Source organism: Lissotriton helveticus, chromosome 2_1 (genome assembly GCF_964261635.1).
Source record: "Lissotriton helveticus chromosome 2_1, aLisHel1.1, whole genome shotgun sequence".
In the NCBI taxonomy this organism is placed as follows: domain Eukaryota; kingdom Metazoa; phylum Chordata; class Amphibia; order Caudata; family Salamandridae; genus Lissotriton; species Lissotriton helveticus.
This window is the reverse complement of record NC_136059.1, coordinates 1,313,690,468-1,313,716,489: the sequence shown is the minus strand read 5'-3', so window position 1 is coordinate 1,313,716,489 and position 26,022 is coordinate 1,313,690,468. Positions and strand designations below refer to the sequence as shown.

Genomic DNA, 26,022 nt, shown 5'->3' with positions numbered 1-26,022 from the left:
AGGCGGATTTCCTCGTGGAAACACTGCTCCCAATACAAACTAGGAGCCAGTACCTGCCAATGCTCGAAAGCATCAAAGGACAAGGAAGAGAGGCCTTCAAAGAGCCTGGGACTTGTAAACCCATCACAGCCAGGACGGAGAAGAAGTACAAGCACTCCTCCAAGGACCCACTCTACACCCAGGGATCAGTCACTGCAGACTCCATCATTGCGGCAACAGCAAGGAAAAGGGCCAATGACCCGACAACTTCAGGACCACCTCCAGACAAGGAGAGCAGAAGGATGGACCTGACAGGGGGACAGATCGAGAGGAATGCCGCAACGCACTGGCGCATGGCTAATTCCAACGCACTGCTGAACAGGCACCAATACCAGATCCTGGACGAACTGGGCCAGTTAGTCAAACACCTCCCACAGAATACCAGCAAAGAGCTACGCACCTGGTAGAGGAGGGGAAGAACGTGGCAAATTCTTGCCTAAAAACAGCACTGAACGGTGAGACACTGTTCGGAGCACCAGTGGACGAAAAGCTCACCCAGCTGAAAAAGGACGACGACACCGCAAGATCCATGGGGGCCTTGCAATTCAGAGGAACAAAGAGAAGAACCCCGTCAAGGAGACCAAACGGGAGAGGGGGAAACCATCCAGGAACGTCGCACCAGATTTTCCACCAGTCCCACCAGGGCGACACCCAGACGCAACAAGGCCAGCATAAACAACACTGGCAATACCAACGGAGGGGCCAGTCCTTTCGCGGGAGAGCGAATGGACGTGGAAACAGACGAGGTGCACAACAACCCACCTCCAAGTGACTTTGCCACGCTACAAGTGCACACCCTTTCAAAAACTGCAGGGGTGCAGCACAGATACAACAGAGGAGTGACTCGGGCTAAACATCCAAGAGCACGTAACACCAGTGGGAGGAAAACTGAACCTTTTCTTCCAGGAGTGGATGAAAATAACTACAGACAGATGGATTCTCAACACCATACAGTACGGATACTGCATAGAGTTGGAAAGAACACCACCAAACAAAACACCAAAAAGAAGAGCACTAGCAAAGAAGGAACTAGAGCTACTTCAAAGGGAAGCACAAGAACTCCTGCAGAAGGAGGCTATCGAGCCTGTACCTCCCATAGAGAGGAACAAGGGGGTGTACTCTTCGTACTTCCTGGTACCAAAGGTAGACGAAACAATGAGACCCATCCTGGACCTAAGGTTCCTCAACAAATACATAAAAACACAAAAATTCAAAATGACGTCCCTGCAAGAGGTCCTTCCACAGATACAAGGCGGGGACTTCATGGTCACCATAGACCTCAAAGATGCCTACCTGCACATCCCAATGAACAGGCGGCACAAACATCTGCTAAGATTTGTCATCAACACAGATCACTATCAATTCACGGCATTGGCATTCGGATTGAAATCGGCACCAAGGGTATTCACAAAGTGCCTCGCAGCAGTCGCAGCACACTTGAGGGAAGGGATCCACGTGTACCCTTACCTGGACGACTGGCTAATAAAGGCAAGGTCATACAAGACATGCAAACGGCACGCACAGTGAGTGACAGACACACTGATGGCCCTGGGTTTCTGCATCCACTGGGGAAAATCCTCAATGAACCCAGAACAAGTAAATATTTTCCTGGGTGCGCATATCAACGCCGTACAGGAGAAGGTGTTCCCCAGCAAGAAGAGAACGCTGGCACTGTTGAAGGAGGCGCGCCTCTACCAGAAGGGGCGAGCTCTGACAATGAGGACGGCGAGCAAGATGGGCATGATGGCCTCATGCATACACATAGTTCCGAATGTACGACTCCACATGAGACCACTCAAGGAGTGGCTACAGGACCAATGGTCACAAGCTACAGGTTGTTGGGAAGACCTAGTGGTTGTAACGCACGCAGTGCACGAGGAGATATCCTGGTGGAACAAAGGAAACATAACAAAAGGGAAGCCTCTAACACCACCAACACCAACTGTGACCATCACCACAGACGCATCCCAGAAGGGATGGGGAGCACACATGAAACAAGCATTTGCAATGCAATAGGTCTCGCATTAGGAAAGTTTGAGCTATTGATCTTGTAAATGACAATTTTTTTATTTGTGTTGGTTTTGAAAATAGCTAAATTAATAGTTATAACTTTCGCAAATGTGACACCTATAGCATTTGTAATGCAACATGTTTTGTATTTACGTGACTTCGATGTATTGATATTACAAATAACAATGGCTTTTAATTTTTTTAATTCATTAATACCTAAATAAAAGTGATTGTAATTTATAATGGCAATAGCTTAAACTTTTGTAAATAACTTTTGTGAAGATTATGTTCAGTGTATTTTATTGTGACGAAAATCCAAGAACAGAAGTGAAATATTAACATCTTTTTGTGACATTTGTAATAAAGCTTGAAACATTGAGAGAACATATTTGAACCAGTTGTTGTTGAATGGTTGCACAGATTGATGCTGTGATGGCGCGGAGTGATGTTGTGGTGGCGACGAGTGATGCTGTGGCGGCGACGAGTGATGCTGTGGCGTTCAGTGATGCTGTGGTAGCGCATAGTGATGGTGGTGCGCCTGAGTGATGCTGTGGTGGCCCTGAGTGATGCTGTGGTGGCCCTGAGTGATGCTGTGGTGGCCCTGAGTGATGCTGTCGTGGCCCTGAGTGATGCTGTCGTGGCGCTGAGTGATAATGTGGTGGTGCTGAGTGATAATGCGGTGGTGCTGAGTGATAATGCGGTGGTGCTGAGTGATAATGTGGTGGTGCTGAGTGATAATGTGGTGGTGCTGAGTGATAATGTGGTGGTGCTGAGTGGTGCTGTGGTGGTGCTGAGTGGTGCTGTGGTGATGCTGAGTGATGCTGTAGTGGGGCCAAGTGGTGCTGATTGATGCTGTGGTGGTGCTGAGTGGTGCTGTGGTGGTGCTGTGATGCTGGGGTGGCGCTGAGTGATGCTGCGCAAGCGCATTGGCAGAGGTAGAGACCTAAAAACTGTAGATTCTTAGCTGTCTACTGGTGTTAAATTCCTATATCTTGGCTGCTACAGGGGAAACAGGCAGGAATGTTTAATAATTTAAAGGTAACATTGTGAAATAATTGTGCAGCCATAATGGCTATTTGAAGCAGATGGCTAAGAATATGCGTGGTGGCCAGCTCAGTTTTACAACATAGCAAAGGGAGATAATAGAACTCTCGAGTCGGATAGGCCTGGGTGAAATTTTACTTACCCCTGCGAAATGTGAGGATTCATAAACTTTGCATCACATGAAATTTCTCATAATTTTACACTGCGCAAATTTCCAAACTTTTTGCTCGCAGGAGACTGGATTGAGCAGAAAATGTCTTGCAGCGACACACTTTCTGCTCCAATTGATATTTTGAGGGATGCACGCTCACGTAAAAAAAATCATTTGAGATAACGGTGAACCACATTTCTCTGCGAGAGAGTAATGCCACAATTTCTGAAACTCTATATAGACTTTTGCAAAAAAAACATAAAAACAACTTTGCACACCCCTAATGCATTTTGGAACTCGATTAATGAAGACCCCTAAGGCCAATAGTGGAAATACTTCTAAGATTTAGGAAGGATCGAAACGGCTGAATTAGGACCTGAGCGTGCTTGATGACAGTAGTAGAAGACGCATTCAAAGCCGAAGGAGGGTCACTTATGTGAGAAAGTTAATTTTGTGGCCTGTACGCGAGCATCATCGGTAGTTGCAATAATGTTAGCAGCGGATGCTTGTGAGTTGTCCTTAAAGCCTTTAATTTAGCGCTCTGAAGTGATGTGATGGCGCTACCTCAAACAATGAATGAAGTTGTAGGAGCGTGCACAGCACATTCAGTCGAAGACTTGGGGTCAGCCCATTTCCACAATCTTTCTCGTCTTACACATTTTTAATTTGAAAAACAAAAACACGATCTTAAACACTGCCCTGCGGGCCAGCTTTAGCCGGAAGGAAGGTACTTTGGTCCGGAGGCACTGTGCTGGAAGGTAAAAAAGATGCACCAGCAAAATAAGGCGGGCTGCCTCGTGGTTATATAAATAGAGCCCCCCAGGAGGGTGACGCACCCATATTCCCCCGTCTCGCCAAAACTCACACCACAAAGGCCCGCGTGACATCCCGCTGCTGCTGCAGTTACCACTTTTTGCTCATCTCGCTAACAACTATAATATAATATTATCCTGTGGTAAACAGGTGGCATGTTCAAGCCGGAATGAAATCCCGACGTGTGATGCACGTGACAATCCAGCGCTTTCATGGCAGACATCTTAAAACAACAAGTTAAGAGAACATTTGAAACGGAACTTTCACCTCGGTGACGATGGACTTGTGCAACAAGCGCAACTCTATTTTTTCTAAAACTGATTAAATGCTCAAAACGAGCCGCGCTGTTTAAGCTGAAGAAGCAGTGTTGCCGGCGGGGGCGAAACCAGGAAGTCCGGCATCCTTGCCCGTGACATGGGCGGGGCCTGTGACGCGGCCGGAAGAGGCCGGTGTTGCTCGTTGATGCGGGGCTCCCATCATGGAGGGAGAGCCCCGCGGTAGCGTGAAAATCCAGAGAAGTGCCCCGCGGTAGCGTGAAAATCCAGAGAAGTGCCCCGCGTGTGGAGATGCGCCAGAGAAAAGGAGCGCAGCGAGGCGACGCGACAAAAGAGCACGGTGAGTGGAGGGGGGGATATGTGTGTCTGTGTGCATCTGTTTGTGCACGCGTGAGCCCGTGAGTAGTGGTGGTGGTGCTGGTGGTGGGGGAGGGGGGTGCGTGTGTGTGTGTGTGTATGTGGGTGCCTGCCTGCCTGTGTGTGTGCGTGCCTGCCTGCCTGTGTGTGTGTATGCCTGCCTGCGTGTGTGTGTCCGTGTGCGTGCCTGCGTGTGTGTGTGTTTGCGGGGCAGGGGACGGGCACGGCGCCGGCCTGGGCGTGCGTGCCCACGAGGTTAAGTCGACGCTCGTGCCCGGCCCCTGTCTCAGATTCCCAGGAGACGGCTGACAATAGTTGTCGAGCAGGACAAACCATGCTTCGCATGCTTTCTCCAAGGCTCGACCTAAAAACTCAGTGAGGGGTCTGTGGACACCAGCGGATGTGGTCAAACACATCAATTACCTGGAGCTATAGACCGTTTTCCTTGCACTAAAGGCATTCCAGACGAAGCTGCACAACCAAACAGTGTTGATCTAGACAGACAACACAACAGGGTTGTTCTACATAAACAAGCAGGTAGGAACACAATCGGCCCCACTGTCAGAACTAGCGCAGGAAATATGGAGATGGACCATCCCACTAAAAATAGATGTACTGCCGATTCATCTGCCAGGGAAGGACAACGTGGAAGCGGACTGGCTCAGCAGACCGACATCGGCTTCCCACGTATGGGAGCTCAATGCCCAAGAGACAAAGAGACTGTTCGACAGGTGGGGAACACCATCGATAGACCTGTTTGCAACACGCCAGAATGCAAAATGCCAGCACTTCGCATCCAGGCAACCAGGGGAAGGGTTACTGGGGAATGCCCTATGGATAAGCTGGTCAAAGACATTTGCTTACGCTTTTCTGCCAATCCCCCTGATACACAAGGTACTCAGCAAGTGCAGAACGAGCAACATGACCCTGATACTGGTCGCACCACAGTGGGCCAGACAGACCTGGTACATGCAGATTATGGAGATGACACAGAGTGCACCACACAGATTTGGGAGAAGGAAAGACCTACTCTCCATGCAAAATGGAGAGGTGTTGCATCCAGAGCCGAAAAGCCTCAGCCTGGCAGCCTGGCTCCTGAGGACATAGAGTTCGCACACCTTAAATTACCTGAGAGCACCCTGAAGGTACTTCGAGAGGCAAGAAAACCTAGCACGCGGAAGTGCTACGCGGCCAAATGGAAGAGGTTCACACTATGGTGCAGAAAGGAAAAACTGCACAACAAGATGACAAGAGACTCAACAGTGCTTTAATACCTCACGCACCTGCCCGAGGCTAATCTGAGCTCATCCTCGCTAAGGGTACACCTGACAGCCATAGTCGCTTACACTAGAGGAGAGACAGGCAAAAGCTTCTTTACTTCACAAATTGTAAAAAGATTCTTGGAAGGTGCAAAGAGGATCGCACCGCCAAAGAGGTTACCAGCACCAGCGTGGAACCTCAATCTAGTACTGACGGAACTCATGAAAGCGCCCTTTGAACCGATCCATAAGGGCTCCCTACAAATGCTAACTTTGAAAACAGCTTTCCTGGTGGCAATCACCTCGCTGCGCAGGGTGAGCGAGCTGCAGGCGTTAACGTAACAAGAACCCTACATACAAATTCGCAACGATAGGGTGGTGATGAGAACGGACCCACACTTTATGCCAAAGGTGGTGTCTAAGTTCCACATCAACCAAACTATTCAAATACCTAGTTTCTTCCAGAAACCAACGACAACACGCAGAAAAAGCACTGCACACTTTAGACGCCAGACGTGCAGTCATGCACTACATAGAGCGAACTAAGGATCACAGAAAAACAAAACAATTTTTTGGGTCATTTGCTTAGTTTCATGGGAAAAGCAGTTACTAAGGGGACAATTGCACGATGGATCGCACAAGCAATACAATTCTGCCACAAACAAGCTGGGCAAGAACTAGCAGAGGGTCCACGGGCCCATTCAACCAGGAAAAAGGGAGCAACAATAGCCTGGCTAACACTCCCATGGCTAACGCTCCCAATCAGGACATACGCCTGGCGACAACATGGGCATCAGTGCACACGTTCACAAAACACTACTGTGTGGACATACAAATGAACAAAGAAGCACAAGTAGGACAGAAGGTGCTTCAACACATATTCAAAAATCAAGGCTCATCTTCCACCCAGCCGCAACAATGATAACAAACCGCTACAAAGTCAATGCACAGCATAGTGAATCCACAAAGATTCACGCTGCAAAACGAATAGTTTCTTACCTGTCGATGTAGTTTTGCAGCTTGAACATCTTTCTGGATTCACTAGCGAACCCACCCACCTCCACCAGAAAGATGAGGCTGGAGAAAGAGGTGGTAAAAACAGGAAAAAGACTTAAACAGACTTTTGAAGGAAAAAGCGGTAAAACTAAATATTGAAACATTGCCATACAATTCGGAAACAGAACACAAACGGGGAAAAAAGAATCCGAAGATGGCGCCCAAGGGTGGGAGCTTCCGCAGGAAGCATGCCGACGTCACAGGAAGGACACCAAAAGGTGGAAAGTCGAAAAACCAAAGAAAAGACTACGATTCCGGACCTAACCACTAGACCGCGGAATAATGCCCAGCTTAGTGACTCCAGAAAGATCTTCAAGCTGCAAAACTACACCGACCGGTAAAACTATTCGTTTGTATCATTTAGACCTCTGCTAGCATCCAGGGCAGAGTGCCTCTTATGTGAGGAGGATTCAGAAAAGGGGGTGGTGATGAACAGAGTGTCTGAATTAAGCAGACCACTCTTACCCAGTCCAAAGATCAGCTAAAAAACGGTGTTGGATCTAGCCGTGGTCTCTTGACTGGGTGAGAGTATTCTGCTTAATTCAGAAACTCTGTCCATCACCACCCCTTGTTGTTAAATATTTTGTCCACCCTAAGCGTGGAAGGGTATACTCAGATGTGAGTCCCTTGCTCATTGCACCATCAGGATTCAAGCAAGCCGGGCCGACGACGGCTGAAATGCCAGAAACCGGTCCCCGGAAGCTTGTTTCCTTCCCTGTGTAAGAATTGGCTTGGTAGTTTGGTTTGCCCTGTTCCCATCATGCACTGGGACAGGAACAGACTAATTTGCATATAGCCAGGTTCTGAACTGGGATGGTGCAGTGAGCTAAAAAACGGTGTTGGATCTAGCCCTGATCTCTTGACTGGGTGAGAGTATTCTGCTTAATTCAGAAACTCTGTCCATCACCACCCCTTGTTGTTAAATCTTATGTGAGGAGGTTAGTTAGAATTTGTAATCGGCTATTAAATGTTACACATCATACAGAGTGTACTTTCTGGCACACAAGTGGCAACTACAAAGCGTAGGCTAATCAACACAGGCAATGGTGAAGCTAAACATAAAAACTCCGCAAACTTGGCTAGTTAAAAATAAATCTATGTATACTTGCTTGTAAAGATCTGCAACAATATTTCATCTGTAATTTAGTATGCACATGGAAAAAGATCAGCCAAAGTACATATCCTCATAATATTTTAGTCCAAAAATATATTGTGGTGGTTTATTGCCGGTTTGTTTCACCAAGATTGCACTCCTAAACGAAAAGTATTAGCTGCCTGATTTGTAAAGACCTATGTCTGAGGTTCCTGGACTTGTTAGTTGGCTATTAAAGTACTATACATTGACATGAGGAAAGGAATTGCATTAAACAATTTATTTACTGATTTGTTAAACAGCTAAAACGATAAAATACTGTTTAACAGCATTTTTAACAATTTTGCATTTACAAGTAATACATTTAAGAAAAAAAAATCTGTGATTGTGTTCTTGTTCTTTAGGCAGATGATATCAGAGCTTTGCTGATAGATGCCATGCCACCAGATGCATTACCCACCTGTTTGAAACCTCAGGCTACAGTAGTCAGTGCCTCATTAATATCTCCGGTATCGACACCTTCCTGTTTGTCTGCTGCCAGCAGTATAGATAACCTAACTGGTCCCCTTGCTGAACTAGCCGTGGGTGGTGCATCAAATGCTGGCGATGGAGCAGCTGGAACAGAAAGAAAAGAAGAAGGTAAGATTTATGTTATGTTTGGATACATTTGAAGAGTGAAAACAAAGCTACTTGAAAAATCAAGGATTTAAAGAATCATAAGCCTAGTGGATAAACTGTGCGGGTTAACAATGTCAAAAATAAATAACCATGACATTCTAACACTTAGAACGTTGCTTAGTATTGTTCAGCAAAATAAATGCAGACACAATTGCTTAAATGTATTCAAACTCTAATGATGGATATGTCTTCAGATTGCTCACCTTGAGGATATCTTCCAGGCTATAGACCGTATCTAAAAAACCTTTTTCCTAATAGTAGCTCTCTAGCGTTCCACCTCGCTCTTCCCTGACGTTGATCCGGCGGCAACCCTCCCAACGACGACTGTGCCCCTGGTCGGCGTTGACACAATCCTCGTCCCTGACACAGAGCCTAACCGGTGTCGATCGCCGTTGATTCCAATGCCGGAAGGGACTTTTGTCCCTGTGTTCGTCCCCGATGTTGATTTTGTACCGGTAGGTGGTGAGGACTGGGAGGCGCAGCTGGATTCTTTAACAGACCTTCTTGAAGACCCCATGGGCTGGTGGATGGTCCTAGGTGAGACGAGTGTGTTGGGCACTTCAGCTGACACTGGCTTGCTTTCTCCCCCTACCGTGACTACGGAGGAGGGGGGCCTACTTAATGGTGGTGAGAAGGGCAGCCATGGTCCTGGTCCTCGTGCTTCCTTCGGTGGCAGACAGAACTAACCTCCTGACAGAGTTGCTGCAGCCTGCGACTTCTACCTCGGAACCTCTTTTGCATTTTAATGAAGCCCTCACTTGGCCCAGGTCCAAAAAAGGGGCTCCTGTGGACAGGACAATCGCCTGCTGGCATCGCCCGCTCCAGGTGACCCAGCATTCCTTACACAACATCTTCCCCTGGGAGCTTGCTTGTCCAAGCCTTATCTTCCAAAGGTGCATTCCCTTCTGTTTCCCCCTATAAGGAATGCAAGAAGCTGTCCCATCTTGAGAAGATGATGTTTTCTTTCTCTAGCTTGGCATTGCGGTCAGTAAATACTGCTTGCCTCTTGGGCCGATAGTACCATACCATCTGGGATATGGTTGTGCAGACCCTGTCTCAGTGCCCAGAGGAGGACTGGACCGTTCTCTCCCAGGCAGTTGGGGATGGGAGAGATGCAGCGAAATTCACCATTCGTTTGGACTGGACACCACTGACTCACTGGGCAGAACTGTTGCCTCTTAAGTAGCATAACAACACTACACCTGGTTGAGGACTTCTGGCTTTTCAGGGAATGTCCAATCTAGTCAGATGGACATGCCCTTTGATGGCACTCGCCTTTTTGGTGAGAAGACCAGTTTGGCGCTTGAGTGCTTCAAGGAATCGCGGGCTACGGCCAGATGCTTGGGCTTCATGGATCCAACCAGCCCCCCTCAGTCTGCCTTTTGTGGTCACAGCCACTGTTAGCCCAGCCACTGAATCATGCAAGCTGTCCAGCCTCTGCATGGCCGCGAACATGGGACCCAGCGTCTTCGCGGGTCAGGGAGCCAGAGATCAAGCCAGCCCACCCTTTCCCCCTCTGTCATTGCCTCCAAACCTTCCTAGTCTGACTTTTCTGGCCCATCATTGGCTAGTCCGAGGCAGGATTCACCATGCCCTCCTCCGCTGGCAGTCCATGTCGGACAGGTGAGTTCTGCAGATAGTCCGAAGGGGCTACTCCCTCCCCTTCGAAACAACACCTTCCTCCATGCCACCCTCCTACGACCGTATGTCAGACCTTCAGACGCTCAACTTCTTCCTTCAGAAGGAGAAGTTCAAAATGCTCACTTTGACCCAGGCCCCCTCTGCCCTAGAACCAAGCGACTGGATGGCAGCGTTTGAATTACAGGACACTTATTTCCATATCACCGTCCTTCCTGCCTTCCCAAAGACGTTACTTACAGTTCACCGTGCTCCCCTTTGGCCTTACCAGTGCCCCTCAGGTGTTCAAGAAAGTGATGGCGGTGGTCGCAGATCATCTGAAAGGAACAGGTTAGTATTAGATTCCTTACCTTAGAATATCCCCAGGCGTCAGTCTGGATCCGCAAATTTTTGCGTAGCAGTAACCCTGCTCGTCGGTAGGAGTCTGCCGCTCTGTGTCTGTCGTTGGCGCCGGAATGACGTCGCCGGAGTACTTAGATGCCGCCCTCGCACGCTGACATCAGTTCTTCTTTTTTCCGCGCCAGCAAGCGCAGGTCTGGAGAAAGTGGTACCCTTTAGTCACTTTTTGACTACGCTTTTTCGATCCTTTTTGGATCCGTTTCGAGTCGATAGGGATGTCCGGGTTCAAGCCCTGTGCCGACTGCAACCGACTGATGTCGGTTACCGACCCCCATCGCCGGTGCCTGTATTGCCTGGGGCCCGACCATGATGACAAGTTGTGCCCCGACTGCCGAGCCTTGACGTCGAAGGCTAGGAAGGCGCGGTCCCGTAAGCGCCTCGAGCTCCGGAAGGAGGTCGAGGGACCGGTCGCAGGACCGGAGTCATCGCAGCTCGGCGAGTCGACACTACTCGTCGGGCTCCAAGTCCTCAGGTAAGAGGCACAAGAAGTCGAAGAGGCAACATCGCTCTTCTGACTCCGCCCCCCCCCCCCCCACGCTCGCGTGATGCGGTCGGGGGTCTCTTAAGGAGGACCTTCTGTCGCAGCAGCAGGGGACGGTCCTCCACCCGAACCTGTCCAGCCTCCACCTCCATGCGTGGAGATTGAACGGCGACAGTTGAAGCCATTTGACTTGCCCCCTGAAGTCTGTGATGTTATTCTGGCAGCCAGGCGTCCCTCCACGAAATCGGTATACGCCTGCAGGTGGAACAAATTTGTGGCATGGTGCACAGCAAAGGCTGTGGATCCACTCTCTGCCCCTCTTTCTGAGGTTCTCCTCTTTCTTATTTATCTTGCCCAGCAGGGCTCTGCTCTGGGCACTATCAAGGGCTACCTCTCTGCCATTTCCGCCTTCTTAAGGCTCCCTGATCAGCCCTCTTTGTTCAAGTCTCCAGTTGTACATAGTTGTAAATAGGTTCTTGAAGGGCATCACTCATACGTTCCCCCCTGTTTCTTTCGTGATGCCTCTGTGGGACTTGTAACTTGTTCTGACTATCTGATGTGCGCTCCCTTTGTCCTCTTAGTCTTCTTACCCTTAAGACTGCATTCCTGGTTGCCATAACCTCTGCCAGGAGAGTGAGTGAGCTCCAGGCCCTTTCTTCACAACCTGCTTTCCTTTCTGTCGTTCCGGACAAAGTTGTGTTGCGGACGCGACCCTCTTTCCTGCCCAAGGTAGTCACAGCCTTCCACATCGGACAGTACATCACCTTGCCCACCTTCTTTCCGCCTCCGCATCCCTCGAAAGAGGAAGAGGCTCCACCGTCTGGACCCAAAACGTGCACTCTCATACTAGCTGGATCGTACACGCCAGTTCCGGGTTGATGACCAACTCTTTGTTGGTTACGTGGGCGCTAAGAAGGGACGGGGGTGCACAAACGGACTATTTCCCAATGGGTCGTTTTGTGCATCAATGCTTGTTATTCACTGGCTAAAAAGGAGCCCCCTGTGGGGCTACGTGCCCATTCCACTCGGGCCACGGTGGCTACTACTGCCCTGGGTCGGGGAGTCCCCTTGCAGGACAACTGTCAGGCAGCTTTGTGGGCCTCGCTGCACACGTTCGCAAGACACTACTGCCTGGACAGCCAAGTCTGGAGAGATGGCTTTTTCGGCCGTTCCGTTCTCCAGGATTTTCTGGTGTGATTATTGGTTCGCAGACCCACCACCGGGGTTGGTATTGCTGGGGTATCTAATACTAACCTGTTTCTTTCAGATGCACAAGTTACTTACCTTCGGTAACGATATATCTGTAAGAAACAGTAGTTAGTATTAGATTCCTTACCGCCCCACCCATCCTCCCCGTTCTGCGAACCGATACCTAGGGTTAAGGTCATCCCTTTTCAGGGCCCTAGTTTCATGGCTCCAGTGTTGGTTTTTATCATGGCTCTGCGTTTTTGGCGCGGAAAAGCTGTGTATAAGAACTGACGTCCGCGCGCGAGGGCGGTGTCTAAGTACTCCGGCGATGTAATACCGGTGCCGACGACGGACGTGGAGCCGCAGACGACGCCTACCGACGCGCAGGGGTACTGCTATGCGAAAGTTTCCGGATCCAAACTGACGCCTGGGGATATTCTAAGGTAAGGAATCTAATACTAACTACTGTTTCTTACAGATATCGTTACCGAAGGTAAGTAACTTGTGCTTCAGCGTCGAAGTCTCCACGACGTCAAAGGCTTTCAGTTTCGAAGTCACCACTACGTCATGACCGGTTGCCGTTGAGGTCCCCTTTGAAAACGTCAAACAGTGCAGCCCTTGCCTCCTACAGGGCATCGCCATGGTTCGATGTCGAGGGAGAGGTATTTGTTGAGGGACAAAGAACCGGCTGTAGCCTCGGAGGAGGTTGCTGTAGCATCTCACTCTCCCTCAGATCTTTGTCGTCTGGTCTTCCTATTGTCCAGGTTTCACCGGAGGGCTCTCCCGTCTGTCAAGATCTCCAGTACAAATACCTCGACGATCTCCACGAAGATCTAGGTCACCTACAGTGGAATCTTCCAGAAGAAGAACCCCGCATAGATCGCGTTCTCCGCGATCCCGTCATATGCGCTCAAGGGATCGATCTCGGTCTTTGCATTCTTCACCAAAAAGGAGGCCACGAAGACCTCGCACCTGGTTTACTTCTTCTACTAAGACCTCCATGAGAGATTACTCTTACTTACACCTCTACACCTCCATCAAGAGTTTCGTCTGTTGACGATCTCACCACCTTCAATGAGGTATTATGTAGAGGAGTGAGTAAGTTTGAATATAACTATGTTGGGTCCTACTGTTTCTACCTCGGTGATCTTCGAAACCCTGCATTATGGTTCCTCAGCCAGACCGCTGCTTCCTCTGGTTCCTGGAATTAATGATCTTGCCACTCACTTTTCTAACACCTGCAGCGGTGGGTTCTGTGCCTTCACGGATAGCTAAGAAATATAAGGCCCCTGATCAGGATCCATTATTTCTTTGCTCTGCCCACCTCCAGACTCGAACATTGTGTCAGCGGCTAGGAAGACTCCGTCATCTACGTCTTCCTCCTCAGCTCCTCCAGATAGAGATAGCAAAGCAATGGATTCCATGGGCAGGAAAATGTGCAACACATCGGCTTCTTTCATGAAGGTCGCCAGTGCCATCACTCTATTGGGGAGATATGACAGATCCTTATGGGACTCTCTGGGTCGGTTTGCAGATAAGCTTCTAAAAGAAGATCAACAAGATTTTTGGGAAATCTTGCAAAAAAGGAAGTCTTGTCGCTAACCAAGTTATTAGCGCCTCAACGGATTCGGCAGATTTAGCTGCCCACGGATATGCTCATGGAATCTGTTCAAGGCGTTTGGTGTGGCTGCGATTAACTGCCCATAAGCCTGAGGTGCAGCAGAAAATCACTAACTTACCATTCAGTGGTTCTTCCCTCTTCAGTCCTCATGCGGACAAAGAGATGGCTAAAAATGAAGGCAGAAATGGACACAGTAAAATCTGTGGGACTGGAGAAAAAGGACTTTCATTGGTGTTTTCGCTCCAATGTACCAGCAAAAAGGCCAATCATCTCAGTAGGAGTCGCAAGGTCACCAACAGCAGCAAAGATCTCATTTCCAGCAAAGACGACCAGGAAGGGGAAGAGGCAACAATAGACAGCAGACCTCTACTACAAAGCAGCTAGCAACACAATGAGAGCATACTTCCTCTAAACGTGTCGTCCACTCCGGTAGGGGGAAGTATTGTTGGTTTTCTGGAGGAGTGGAACAATATAACAAGCGACAAATGGGTGTTAAATATTGTCAAAAATATCTACTACGTTTCAAGCCTCCAACTCTGATGATTCCTCCCAAGGAACACGGCTCGTGTCATCCCATCCTACACGAGGAGGTAAGCAGTCTTCTGCTGAAAACAGCCATAGAACATGTCCCAGTTCATCAGAGATGCCAGGGGATATACTCTTGATATTTCCTGGTCCAGAAAAGAAGTCCTTCTGTGGAGTACAGGCCTATTCTGGATCTTCGCATCTTAAACAAATCTATCCGAAACGAAAAGTTTTGGATGCTTGCTCTACATCAGATCTTACCTTCCCTGTACCTTGACGACTTGCTTCTGAAGCGTTCCACTCCATCTCTACTTCAGTAGCATCTGTCCTACAACCTCCACATTCTGAGCAAACTGGGTCTACGAGTCAATTTAAAAAAAATTATTCTCAACCCTACTCGGAACATTCACTACCTAGGATTGTCTCTGGACACAGTGGAAGGAAGCGTGTGTCCTTCGGAGGAGAGATTTGCATCTATCAGGAAGAAATCTCAAGAACTTCTACAGGCTCTCCACCCTTCAGTCAGACAAGTGTCCTCTCTCCTGGGGTCCATGGCCTCGTGCATCTTCATCGTTCCCAATTCCCGGTTGCACATGTGTCCTCTTCAGCAGGCTCTGGAGGACCAGTGGGCACAGGCGTCGAGGAGCTGGGAGGAGCAGATTATCCTTCCCCTGTCGGCCAAGGAATCCATCAGGTGGTGAACAAAGAGGTCAAATATGCTGAAAGGTGTTCCCCTTCACCAAGAGACTCCAGCGCAAACTATTGTTACGAACGCCTCCCTCAGGGCTGGGTGCTCATGGATCACCTTCAGGTGCAAGGTCGTTGGTCGGACACAGAGAGGGGTTACCATATACATTTTCTGGAACTGAGGACTGTCCAGCTGGCTCTCAAATCCTTAGTTCCGTCTCTGAGATCCAGCTCCCTCTTGATTCAGACAGACAACACCACAACAATGTTTTATCTGAACAAGCAGGGAGGCACCAGGTCCAGAATTCTGTCCCAGGAGGCGCAAGCAATTTGGAGATGGTTACTGGCAAGACATCTAACCATCAAGGCAGTTCACGTTCCGGGCATCCTAAACATCCAGGAGGACTTTTTAAGCAGAGAGTACGTAGAAGCGCACAACTGGGTGCTCAACAACAAATTTGTTCAGGACATTTTTCGGCGTTGGGGGCTTTCCAGACATAGACTTGTTCGCAGATGCAACAAACGTCAAATGCTCAGTCTATGCATCCAGGTTTCACCAACCAGGTTCAAGCGGGAATGCGCTGCTAATAAGCTGGTCTCATAACTTGCTTTACGCATTTCCCCCACTTCCTCTCATTCCAGCAGTGATCACCAAATTCTACAAGACCAACTCCAGGATGATTCTGATAGCTCCGGAGTGGCCGCACCAGTGGTGGTACCCGGAGGTTGCCTTGCTGTCCGGACCTGCTGTCCAAGAGCCAGGGGAAGTGTGTTCCATCCCAGCCTTCCTTCTCTCAGGTTGACAGCTTGGCTCCTGAAGTCTTGCAATATGGGCATTTAGACTTACCAGATGACTGTATGAACATCCTCAAGGAAGCTAAGAGACCTTCTACTAGAACTTCCTACGCTTCCAAATGGAAGCGTTTCTACATCTGGTGTTTGAATAACGGACATGACCCAGTTATAGGGCAGGAACAGGTCATTCTACCGTATCTGGATAAGTCTGGTCTGCATTTCTCCTCTATTAAGGTACACTTAGCAGAGATCACAGTGTACAGAAAGTCACCTACTCAAGGTTCCTTTTTAGGTCTCACCTAGCGAAGCAGCGCCATGCGCTGCTCGCGAATCGAGACTTATTGTTACCGGGTAGCTAGCGAAGTGGGACAGGAGAGGTGCACGAGCTTACAAGCACATTGGAGTCAATGTCTGTGACCGCGCGCTTTTGGAGGCATGGGCTGTGAACGCGCAGTCTTCTCGCACTCCCCCATGCTTTCACTTTTGCGAGCTGCTACTAGGACACACTGTTCAGCACGGAGCGAGGTCAGGAAAGCGGGAGAGCTGGGCACTTAGTGTTTCCATTTGCCTTCCTCTCGCTTTGTGTAGTTCATCACCTCAGTAGTTGCTCCAGATCCTATGATATCTCGGGTTGCACAGAACTCACCAGCTCTTGCCGGAGCCACTCCAGCACCTGGCCCAGGGTGGCGAAGCCCTGTGTGTTCGTCAGTGATACGTCCTCAGCCTCTGTGGGTGCTCGGCGGTTGCGCGGTGGGGTTGCTCCCTCCCCCTCAGGCACTCTTTCCACCAGCTCATGCACCGGTGCTCTCTTGGGGCCTCTGGGCGGCTGACGGGCACCCCCTTCCTCATGCACTGGCATCTTCCTTGTGATGCTCCAGGGCGGGCTCGTGGCCGCCTCGTCATGCCCTTGGGCACGGCCTTGAATGCCGGCGTCCTCTCTGTGGCCCTCCAGGGCTAGCGCTGTACCTGGGCCTTCCACTCCATGTAGGAGGGCCCGTGTGTCTGCAGCTTCAGCTTCGCCGTCCGGGACTTCACAGAGTCCAAGTCGTCATCCCAGATAGAGGCCTCCTCCCCAGCTCCTTGAACTTTGTCAAAGGACATCTTCAGTGAGAGTTCACGAAGGTCGCATGCGCGAGTGTTCACAATGAGTGTGAATGAGGGTCTACCACAAGGATGTGTGCACTACGAGTGAGAGTGCAAGAGGGTCAATGTGCACCCAGAACTCTACAATATTGGCTGAAAAATATCTGTGCACAAATAAACAGGCAAGAGAAACACAGAAAGAATTCATGCGCAAATATAATCGCAAATGGGTCAGTACATAAGTGACCATGCCAGAAGGTCAGCACAAAGTGAATGCAGCGGGCTTGTGTTAGACGGGTTTTGAGTGTGTGGGTGCAACAATTACTGTGCAAAAGTAAGTGTACAGGGTCAACACCAGTGAACGTGCGAGAAGGTTTTCAAGAGTGAAATTGCAGAAGCATTTGTACAGGCGTGAGCAGTAAGGCGATAGGCACGCGTTAAAGTGATAAAATGTTTGTGCAAGAGCTAGCATGGACAAGGTTCTTTGCTAATGAGAGCTAGACCAGTCCCCGCAGAGTGGGTTGGGAGGTCACCGGAACGAGTCAGCGCGTGCAAGGGCCAGTGCGTCGGTTTGAGTGGGCACCGGGGGTTGAGTAAAATTCTAGAGTAGCTTTTTAAGAGTTCCTTAATAATTACTGTTGTTACAGAGCCCATTTTTCCATGCTTGGTCTAGAAGCATCTAAACAAAAGTATCGACTCGTACTGGTACACTGTGTCACTCATGAACAGTGCCAACTGATCTTGACATTGCAAATAACAATGCCTTTTAGTTTTGTTTTCGTTTTTAAAACATAAATAAAATACATTGACATTTACAATGCTAACAGCTTAAACTTGTTGTTTTAGAGTGGGTCCGCTTTCCATTATGCATGCCTGAGAGATGAATACCCCTGTTCTCGATAACAAACATTTGCAATACAATAGGGCTCGTATTTACATAAGTTTAAGCTATCGGCATTGTAAATAACAATGCCTTTTATATATGTATTAAATGCATATATTAAAAATACTTTTACAACGCAAACCACTTTCTGTTGCAATATTAATAACTACACCAACACTCACTTATGTGCTGCGAGACCTGTTGCATTGCAAATGCTTGTTTAAGATGCCAGTGGTGAAAGATTTTCTGGAAGGCTTAAAAAAGGTGTATACACCAGTTCGAGCTCCTTCTCCATGGGAGCTCTGTGTGGTTCTAACCAAGCTGATGGGATCACCCTTTGAACCAATACACAAGTCTTCCTTACAGCACTTATCTTGGAAGGTGGTCTTCTTGGTGGCAATTACGTCCGCTCGTAGAGTAAGCGAATTGCAAGCTCTGTGCAGTAAGGAACCCTACACGGTGTTTCATGCGAATAGGGTGGTTCTTAGAACTCATCCTAGTTTTCTGCCAAAGGTGGTCTCAGATTTTCACATCAATCAGGGAATCACTTTACCCACTTTCTTCCCTAAACCTTCAACTCCCCCTGAAAGAGCCTTGCATTCTTTAGACCTTAAGAGGGTGTTGAAGTTTTATTTGGACAAGACTAAAGGTATTAGAAAGACGGACCGGTTATTTGTCAAGTATCGTCCCGTTAATACTGGATAACCAGCCTCTAAGCGGTCCATCTCAAGATGGATAGTCTCCTGTATTTCTTTGGCCTATCAGTTAGCTAATAAAACTCTTCATGGTAGGCCTAAAGCGCATTTAACCAGAGGAAAGGCCTCTACTACGGCTCTCCTCAAACATTCCCATAGCAGAGATTTGCAAAGTAGCTACATGGTGGTCTGTTCATACTTTTTCTCGCCATTACTGCTTGGATTCAGATGCTCAGGCAGATGCTCAAGTCGGTCCAGCATCTCTGAGGAATCGGTTTGGTTAATTGTTGGTAGCTACTGTATCATGGTTACTTTTATTCCTGGTGCTACATTGCTCGTCCGCGAAGTGTGGGGTTTGGGCTTGCTATTCTATTCACTGCTAATGACTATTGATGAGTATCCCCTGGAAGAGAAGGATAAGTTACTTACCTGTAATCCTAGTTCTCTTCCAGGGGTATACTCATCAAAAACATAAGCACCCCGCCCTCCTCCCCGAACGAGCAATGTTTGTACAGGTTTTCAAGTTCTTTTATATGCCTTTACAAAAGGAACTGACCTAACTGTCACCAGTGGTGCATGCTGGGAGCAGAGTGCTCTCTGAGGTTCTTAAAGGCAAAGTGCCTAGGTTCTTGCAAGTCTTAAAGGCGAGGTGCCAGTTGTTGTTTCTGTCTTAGGACAGTTATTCCTATGCAGCCTATGGGCCAAACTGCCTGCAATTACTTGTTTCTTTTTCCTTTTTCTGGAAAATAAAATATTCTTGTATAAAGCCATTTGGGTGTATGGTCTCCATTACAAGTGGTCTTATTTCTATTCAAGTATTGCTGGATTGTTTTCTGGCTGTTTGTCCCTTTTTTAGTTTGAATTCTTTGATGGGGCTGCATAGTTACATATATGTTAGTGGGTTGAAAGTTTCTAAACTTTAATTTATGGACATAGACCTGTATATATATGTACATATGTGTCTGTGTATGTGTGTATATATATATATAGCTATATATAGCTATATATGTATGGATGGATGGATGGATGGATGGATGGATGGATCAGCTCCGGGGTCCCGCACATGGGCAGGGATAATTCACTGCTTATGACTTTGATGAGTATACCCCTGGAAGAGAACTAGGACTACAGGTAAGTAACGTATCCTTCCAGGCTCTACTATCATCTAAGCCTCCCTATCGGTCTGTTCATCCAGATAAAGTAGTGATTCAAACAAAAGCTTAGATTCTCCCTAAAGTGGTCCTGCTCTTTCATGTGGGATAATCAATTATCCACCCCTTCATCCCTCCACGGAAGAGGAGAGAATCCACCATTTGGACCCAAAACTTGTGTTTCCTTTCAAACTTGATCATACAAAAGACTTCCGGGTGGATGATCAACTCTTTATTGGCTATGTGGGTGCCAAGAAAGATTGGGTAGTGCAGAAAAAGACCAACTCCCGATGGCTTGTCCTCTGCAATAAATTGTGCTACGCATCGGCAAAGAAGGAACCTCCTGTGGGGTTATGTACTCACTCTACTAGAGCAACAGCGGCAACCACTGTTTACGCGCACGGAGTCCCAGTCCTGGATATCTGTCAGGCGGCAACATGGACATCTGTGCACACGTTTACCAGGCACTACTGCCTGGACAGCCAAGTCCGGAGGGATGGGTACTTTGTCCGTTCAGATCTTCTGGATGTCCTTGTGTGATCTTGGTTAGCAGACCCTCCTCTGGGGTTAGTATTGCTGGGGTATCTATTCTAAGGTAAGGAATCTACAACTAGAAGTGACTATCAGATGAGTAAGTTAATTACCTACGGTAGCGATGTATCTGCTGGAGACATAGTCTAGTTGTAGATTCCTTACTGCCCCACCCATCTTTCCCACTCTGCCAACTGATTTGTATGGATTGGGCCTTCCCTAAAGGGCCCTAGTTTTGACCCGCCAGTGGTCAGTGTCTTTCATGGCTCTGTGCTTCTGGTGTGGAAAGTCTTGTTAAGAACTGACGTCAATGTGCCCGGGCGTCTATGTAGGTCCTGCTACATCATTTCCAGTGCGCACAACGACGGGCCCAGAGCCGACCGACGCCACCTACCGACGCACAGGGGTACTTCTAATAAAAAAATCTCTGGATCCAGACTGAAGCCTGTGCATAATTCCAAGGTAAGGCATTTACAACTAGAATATGTCTCTACCAGATACAGTTCTACTGAAGGTAAGTAACTTACTCTTCTCATCCATCTGATGGCTTTGGTCATGCAGGTGGATAAGTTAGTCTGACTGTTTGGTGTCTTGTCGTAGCTGGAGAGTATAAGCTGGGTGGTGTCAGCATAGGATATGATGTTGATTCTGTGTGTGCAGACGATGCTGGTGAATAGGGACATGTAGGCATTGAACAGAATGTGACAGAGTGAGGATACTTGTAAGACTCAGTAGATGACGTTGACAGCGTCCTGGGTGAATGATGCAGGAAGCTGGCTCTTTATATAGTGGACCAAAAAGAGGTGCACTATGTAAAGTCTAAGCAAACCACAACTGGTTCACAGAGGCACAAATGACACCCCAAATGCTCTCTTTTGTGGTAGTGTGGACTAGCAGTTAGGCATATCAGAGGGTAGTGCTAAGCATTTATTGCACACATAAAGGCAGTAAGTGATATACCCGCTCAATAAAGAAATCCGATGGCAATTTATAAAAAATAACACTTCTTTTTATGTGAATTTAGATACCAAGATCATCTGAATCAGTTATGTACTTTTCGAGTAATTGATTATACAAAGAAGTGCAATTTCTGGAGCTGTTATGTTATCCTATGGGCAAAAACATGTATTGCATTCAGACACCTGTCAGCGGCTTACGGGACACTTCTCCTGGATTTCAGGTGAGTATAGGGCAAGGTCCAAAGCCTCACCAACAGGTCAACTCGGGAGATTCTGGGGAGTCCGAGTGCAGAGGTGCGTTATGGCCCTCGTAGGCACAGTCACCGCCCTCGGACTCGAGCTGTGGGGCACGGGTGTAGAGGCATTTTGAGGTGTTGGGTGGCAGAGGTCAGGGACTCGCTCTTTGCCTTTGGTTCTTAAGAAGGGTGGGCAAACAGGACAGCTCTTTATGTGGGTCTCACTGTACCTAAAGTCCCTCGACATGCAGGTTGGCTTTCTCCAGTGTTGGTGTCCGGAGTGGAAACAAAAAGCCTTGGCTGCTGCAAGGGATCTTGTACCCCAGGTACTAGCACTGTGCAGCTCCGGTCGGTCCTGGTGTCCACACTTGGAGGGAGGACAGATCTGACTTGTAGAAGCAAGGGGACCTCTTCATGGGCAGCTGCAGCGTCAGTAGTCCCGGTAGGTGGCAGGCCCCTAAACCACACCTTGCTTCTTTAGTGCCTGCAGCTGCATGGCGGTTGTTTCTGTACTCCAAGGGAGTTGGCAGCCCTCCAGGTTTTTTGGAGTCTGCACAGTGGCAGGACGAGTCAGTTGCTCCATGAGTGTCTGGTGCAGCAGGTAGGCTGGCACCAAATCAGTCGTGCTCCTCTGTTCTCGGGTCAGCAGTCTTCTTGGCCCACTCTTGGCATCAGGGGTGCCACCTAAATACTAAGTAATTAGAGGCGTTACAGGGACTGTCGGCCAATGGGCTACCTACCTTTAGCGTCCCTACACCCTCTATGTGACAACTTCCTGTGGGAAGTGGGCATAACCCTAACCCAGAGGACCTAATTCCATCAAAAATCAAGATGGTGTAATGTTCCTAGTTGTGTAAACTTCAGGTAGCCCACCTTATGGGGGCATCTAGGATGAGGGTGAATACTTCTCCTAACTAGACTACTTTTCTGCCTATCCCGGTGCAAGATGAGACCAGGGCAAGGTTGGCATTCCCCCTGTCTGGGGGAAGCCAGCGTCGCATATCAAAGGCAGGGGGAGGCCTTTGAAGCCTTCTGCCTTGATATGCAGATCACCAGTCATTCTGCTTGGATGAGGTGACAACACTGCCTGCCAGAGCAGGCATTGTTGTGGCCTCAGAAAACGTGGGCTCTCACCTTCAGGGGTCAGAAACGGGTCTGTGGTGACAGGCTGAACAGGACCAGTCAGCCAACACACTAGAGGTCGGTAGGTTTTCAAGGGGTACCTCTAAGGTGTACCCCCTGGGTGCATATGTTAACAAATCCATCACTGGAATTAGTTTGGGTTTATTAATACAAGGTGTTTGATACCAAGCACCATAGTTTTCAGTGAAGCCCTTAAGTAGCTGGGAAAATCATATTGACCAGTACCCAGGACATACCTTAAGATGGCTTTTCTGTTCACTTTTACCGTCAGTAATTGAACTAGCCAGCCTGGGCATATCTGCTCATGCAGATATGTCCTCACATGTAATGTGGGTGGCCCTACCAATCCATGGGATGACAATTACTGGCCCCTTTCTCTTGGCACCCCTCCTCGTCCGGTCAGCACTGTGAAAAGCCTCGGAGTGGTCATCTCTGAGGATTTATCTATGAAACCCCAGATCTCGGCTGTGACATCATCCTGTTTTTTCCAACTACGCAGGATCCGCAAGATCTGTTGTTTTCTCACCAGAGAGGCACTCATTTTAGTCATACTGGCTTTGGTCATCTCCAGGGTTGACTTCGCCAACCTTTTGTATGTGGGGATTCCGGCTTATCAGCTTCAAAAACTCCAGTTAATCCAGAATCAGGCGGCACGTCTGGTGTTTCACCAACCTAAACACCAGCATGTCTCCCCTCTTTTGAGGAGCCTTCATTGGCTCCCAGTGGCCCAACGGTGCTCCTTCAAACTTGGATGCACCGTTTTCAAATCTCTGCATAACCGCGCCCCTGAATTTGTCTCCTCCAAACTAAAGAGATACCTTCCTACCCGCAATCTTAGATCATCTGCCGATAACCTCCTTTGCATTCCATCTAACCGCCGTAAAAAGCATGGCGGATTGCGGTTTTCTTTTCTTGGCCCCTCTTTTTGGAATTCCCTCCCTTCTCCCTTCCGCCATTGCCCCACCTATGAGTCATTTAGGAAAACCTTGAAAACTTCTCTCTTCAAAGCGGCCTTAGTATGATACCCTTGCCCGGCTCGCTATGTCTGTTATGAGCGCCAAGAAACCGTTTCGGTGTACGTGCGCGGTACAAAATTTTTAACATAACAATGTAATTAACTCTGCCATAGGGTTTTAAGACCTGCTGTAGGGTTGACTTAAAAATATTACATGCAGTGTTAGGGGACATCGCACACAGACTGTCTGCCATGTCCTGATTTCACTTTTTAGAGCACCTTGTCATGCAACCTGCAGTAGGAGTCTGTATGGTTTTAGTGATGGGTCCCTTAGGGGGGCACAACCTATGCTGCAGCTCTTAGGGACCCTCTTTAGTACCAGTGCCCTAGGTACCAGGGGTACCACTTACTAGGGACTTACAGAGGTGCTAAAGGCCTGGTCAATTGGGGATCTATTGACCATGCAACTTATTATCTGAAAGAGACACGTTTGTGATAGATTCCTTACGTTAGAATATCCCCAAGCGTCAGACTGGGTTAGTCAAGTATTGCCTAGCAGTACCCCTGCGTGTCAGTAGGTGGCGTCCTGCGGCTCGGTGTCCGTCGCTGGCATCGTATGTGCCGAGATGACGTCACGGAGACTACGTTGGCGCCACCCATGCGTGCTTGCGTCAGTTCTTTCTGTTTCCCATCAGTAAGCACAGATCCCCCCCCCCCCCTCCTTTTCCGGGTCCTCCGGTGGAGACTAGGGGGACAGATCCAAGTCAACTGAATCTGGCGATCTGGCTCCTGAAGTCTTAGTCTGGTTACCTTAACCTGCCACCAGACTGTATGAATATCATTAAAGAAGCCAGAAGACCTACTACTAGAGCTTGCTAGTCTGCTAAATGGAAAAGATTTGCCATTTACTGCAATAATAATCAAATTGATCCTTTAGATGCTTCCATCCAAAATATTATCTGTTACCTTCTCCATTTACAAAGATGTAATCTGGCTTATTCATCTATTCGTTTACATCTTGCAGCCATTGCCATATGTGTACAAAACAGACAACATATGTCGTTGTTTAGAGTACCAGCAATAAAAGCTTTTATGGAAGGATTAAAAAGAATTATTCCTCCTAGGTTACCACCCTCTCCAGAGTGGAACCTAAACATTGTTTTTACAAGGCTCATGGGACCCCCTTTTGAACCTTTACAGAAATGTGAATTACAATGTCTTACATGGAAAACAGCTTTCCTCATTCCTATTACCTCTCTTAGAAGAGTTAGTGAGATTCAAGCTTTCACTATACAAGAACCATCCTTTCAATTACACCGTAACAAGGTGGTTCTAATAACTAATCCTAAATTCCTTCCTAAAGTAAATACTCCTTTTCATCTAAACCAATCTGTTGATTTACCAGTGTTTTTTCAAAACCCAGACTCTGTAGCAGAGAGAGCTTTACACACAGTAGATGTCAAAAGAACTCTTCTCTATTACATCGATAGGACCAAGTCCTTTCGCAAAACAAAGCAACTATTTGTAGCTTTCTCTCCACCACATAAAGGCAACCTCATTTCTAAATCTGGAATTGCAATGTGCATTGTTAAATGTATACAAATATGCTATCACAAAGCAAAACGCACATTAACAATTCCTCCTAGAGTGCACTCCACACGCAAACTAGGAGCCTCCATGGCTTTCTTAGGAAACATTCCCCTACAAGACAAATGCAAGGCAGCAATATGGTCTACAACACACACCTTCACTAAACACTATTGTGTTGATGTGCAAGCCAAGCAGCAAGCTGCAGTATGCCAAGTTGTCCTTAAAACTCTTTCAAACTACTGCAATAGACACAGGTGACCACCGCTAGGGGAGACACTGCTGCACAATCGATGCAAAGTGTAGAATCTGCAGGTCATATGCCTCGAATGGAAAATGCTACTTACCAGTATGCATCTGTTCTTGGCATGTAAAGCTGCAGATTTCTACACGCCCTCCTGCCTCCCCGGGACCTGTATCTGTTCCAGTTTTATCTTAATTAGATATACACGCATGGACATCCTTTCTTTCGTTCTACTGACTCCATTTCCTATCATGGTGAAAAACAATCTAAGGATGGAGCCGATGCCCATGAGCACTATCGTCCAAGGGAGGAGTCTCCTATCTCGTGACTACAAAGACTTCTTCCAAGACAACAACATGCAATCATCCGAGCCCAACACCAGGTGGCGATCTAATGCAAAGTGTAGTCAAGTCAAGTCAAAAACCACTTTATTCGATTTTGTTAAA

The 26,022-nt window shown here is 48.1% G+C and overlaps 1 protein-coding gene across 5 annotated transcripts in view; it reads left to right on the top strand.

Moving 5' to 3' along the window:
- The window catches only part of LOC144818631 (poly [ADP-ribose] polymerase tankyrase-1), a 682,266-nt gene that overhangs the window by 480,930 nt on the left and 175,314 nt on the right, over positions 1–26,022 (top strand). For all 5 annotated transcript variants that reach the window (XM_078676238.1, XM_078676237.1, XM_078676236.1 and 2 more), the window contains one exon: positions 8,502–8,736. In XM_078676238.1, coding sequence (XP_078532364.1) covers positions 8,502–8,736 — 235 coding nt within the window. The remainder of the gene's footprint in view (positions 1–8,501; positions 8,737–26,022) is intronic.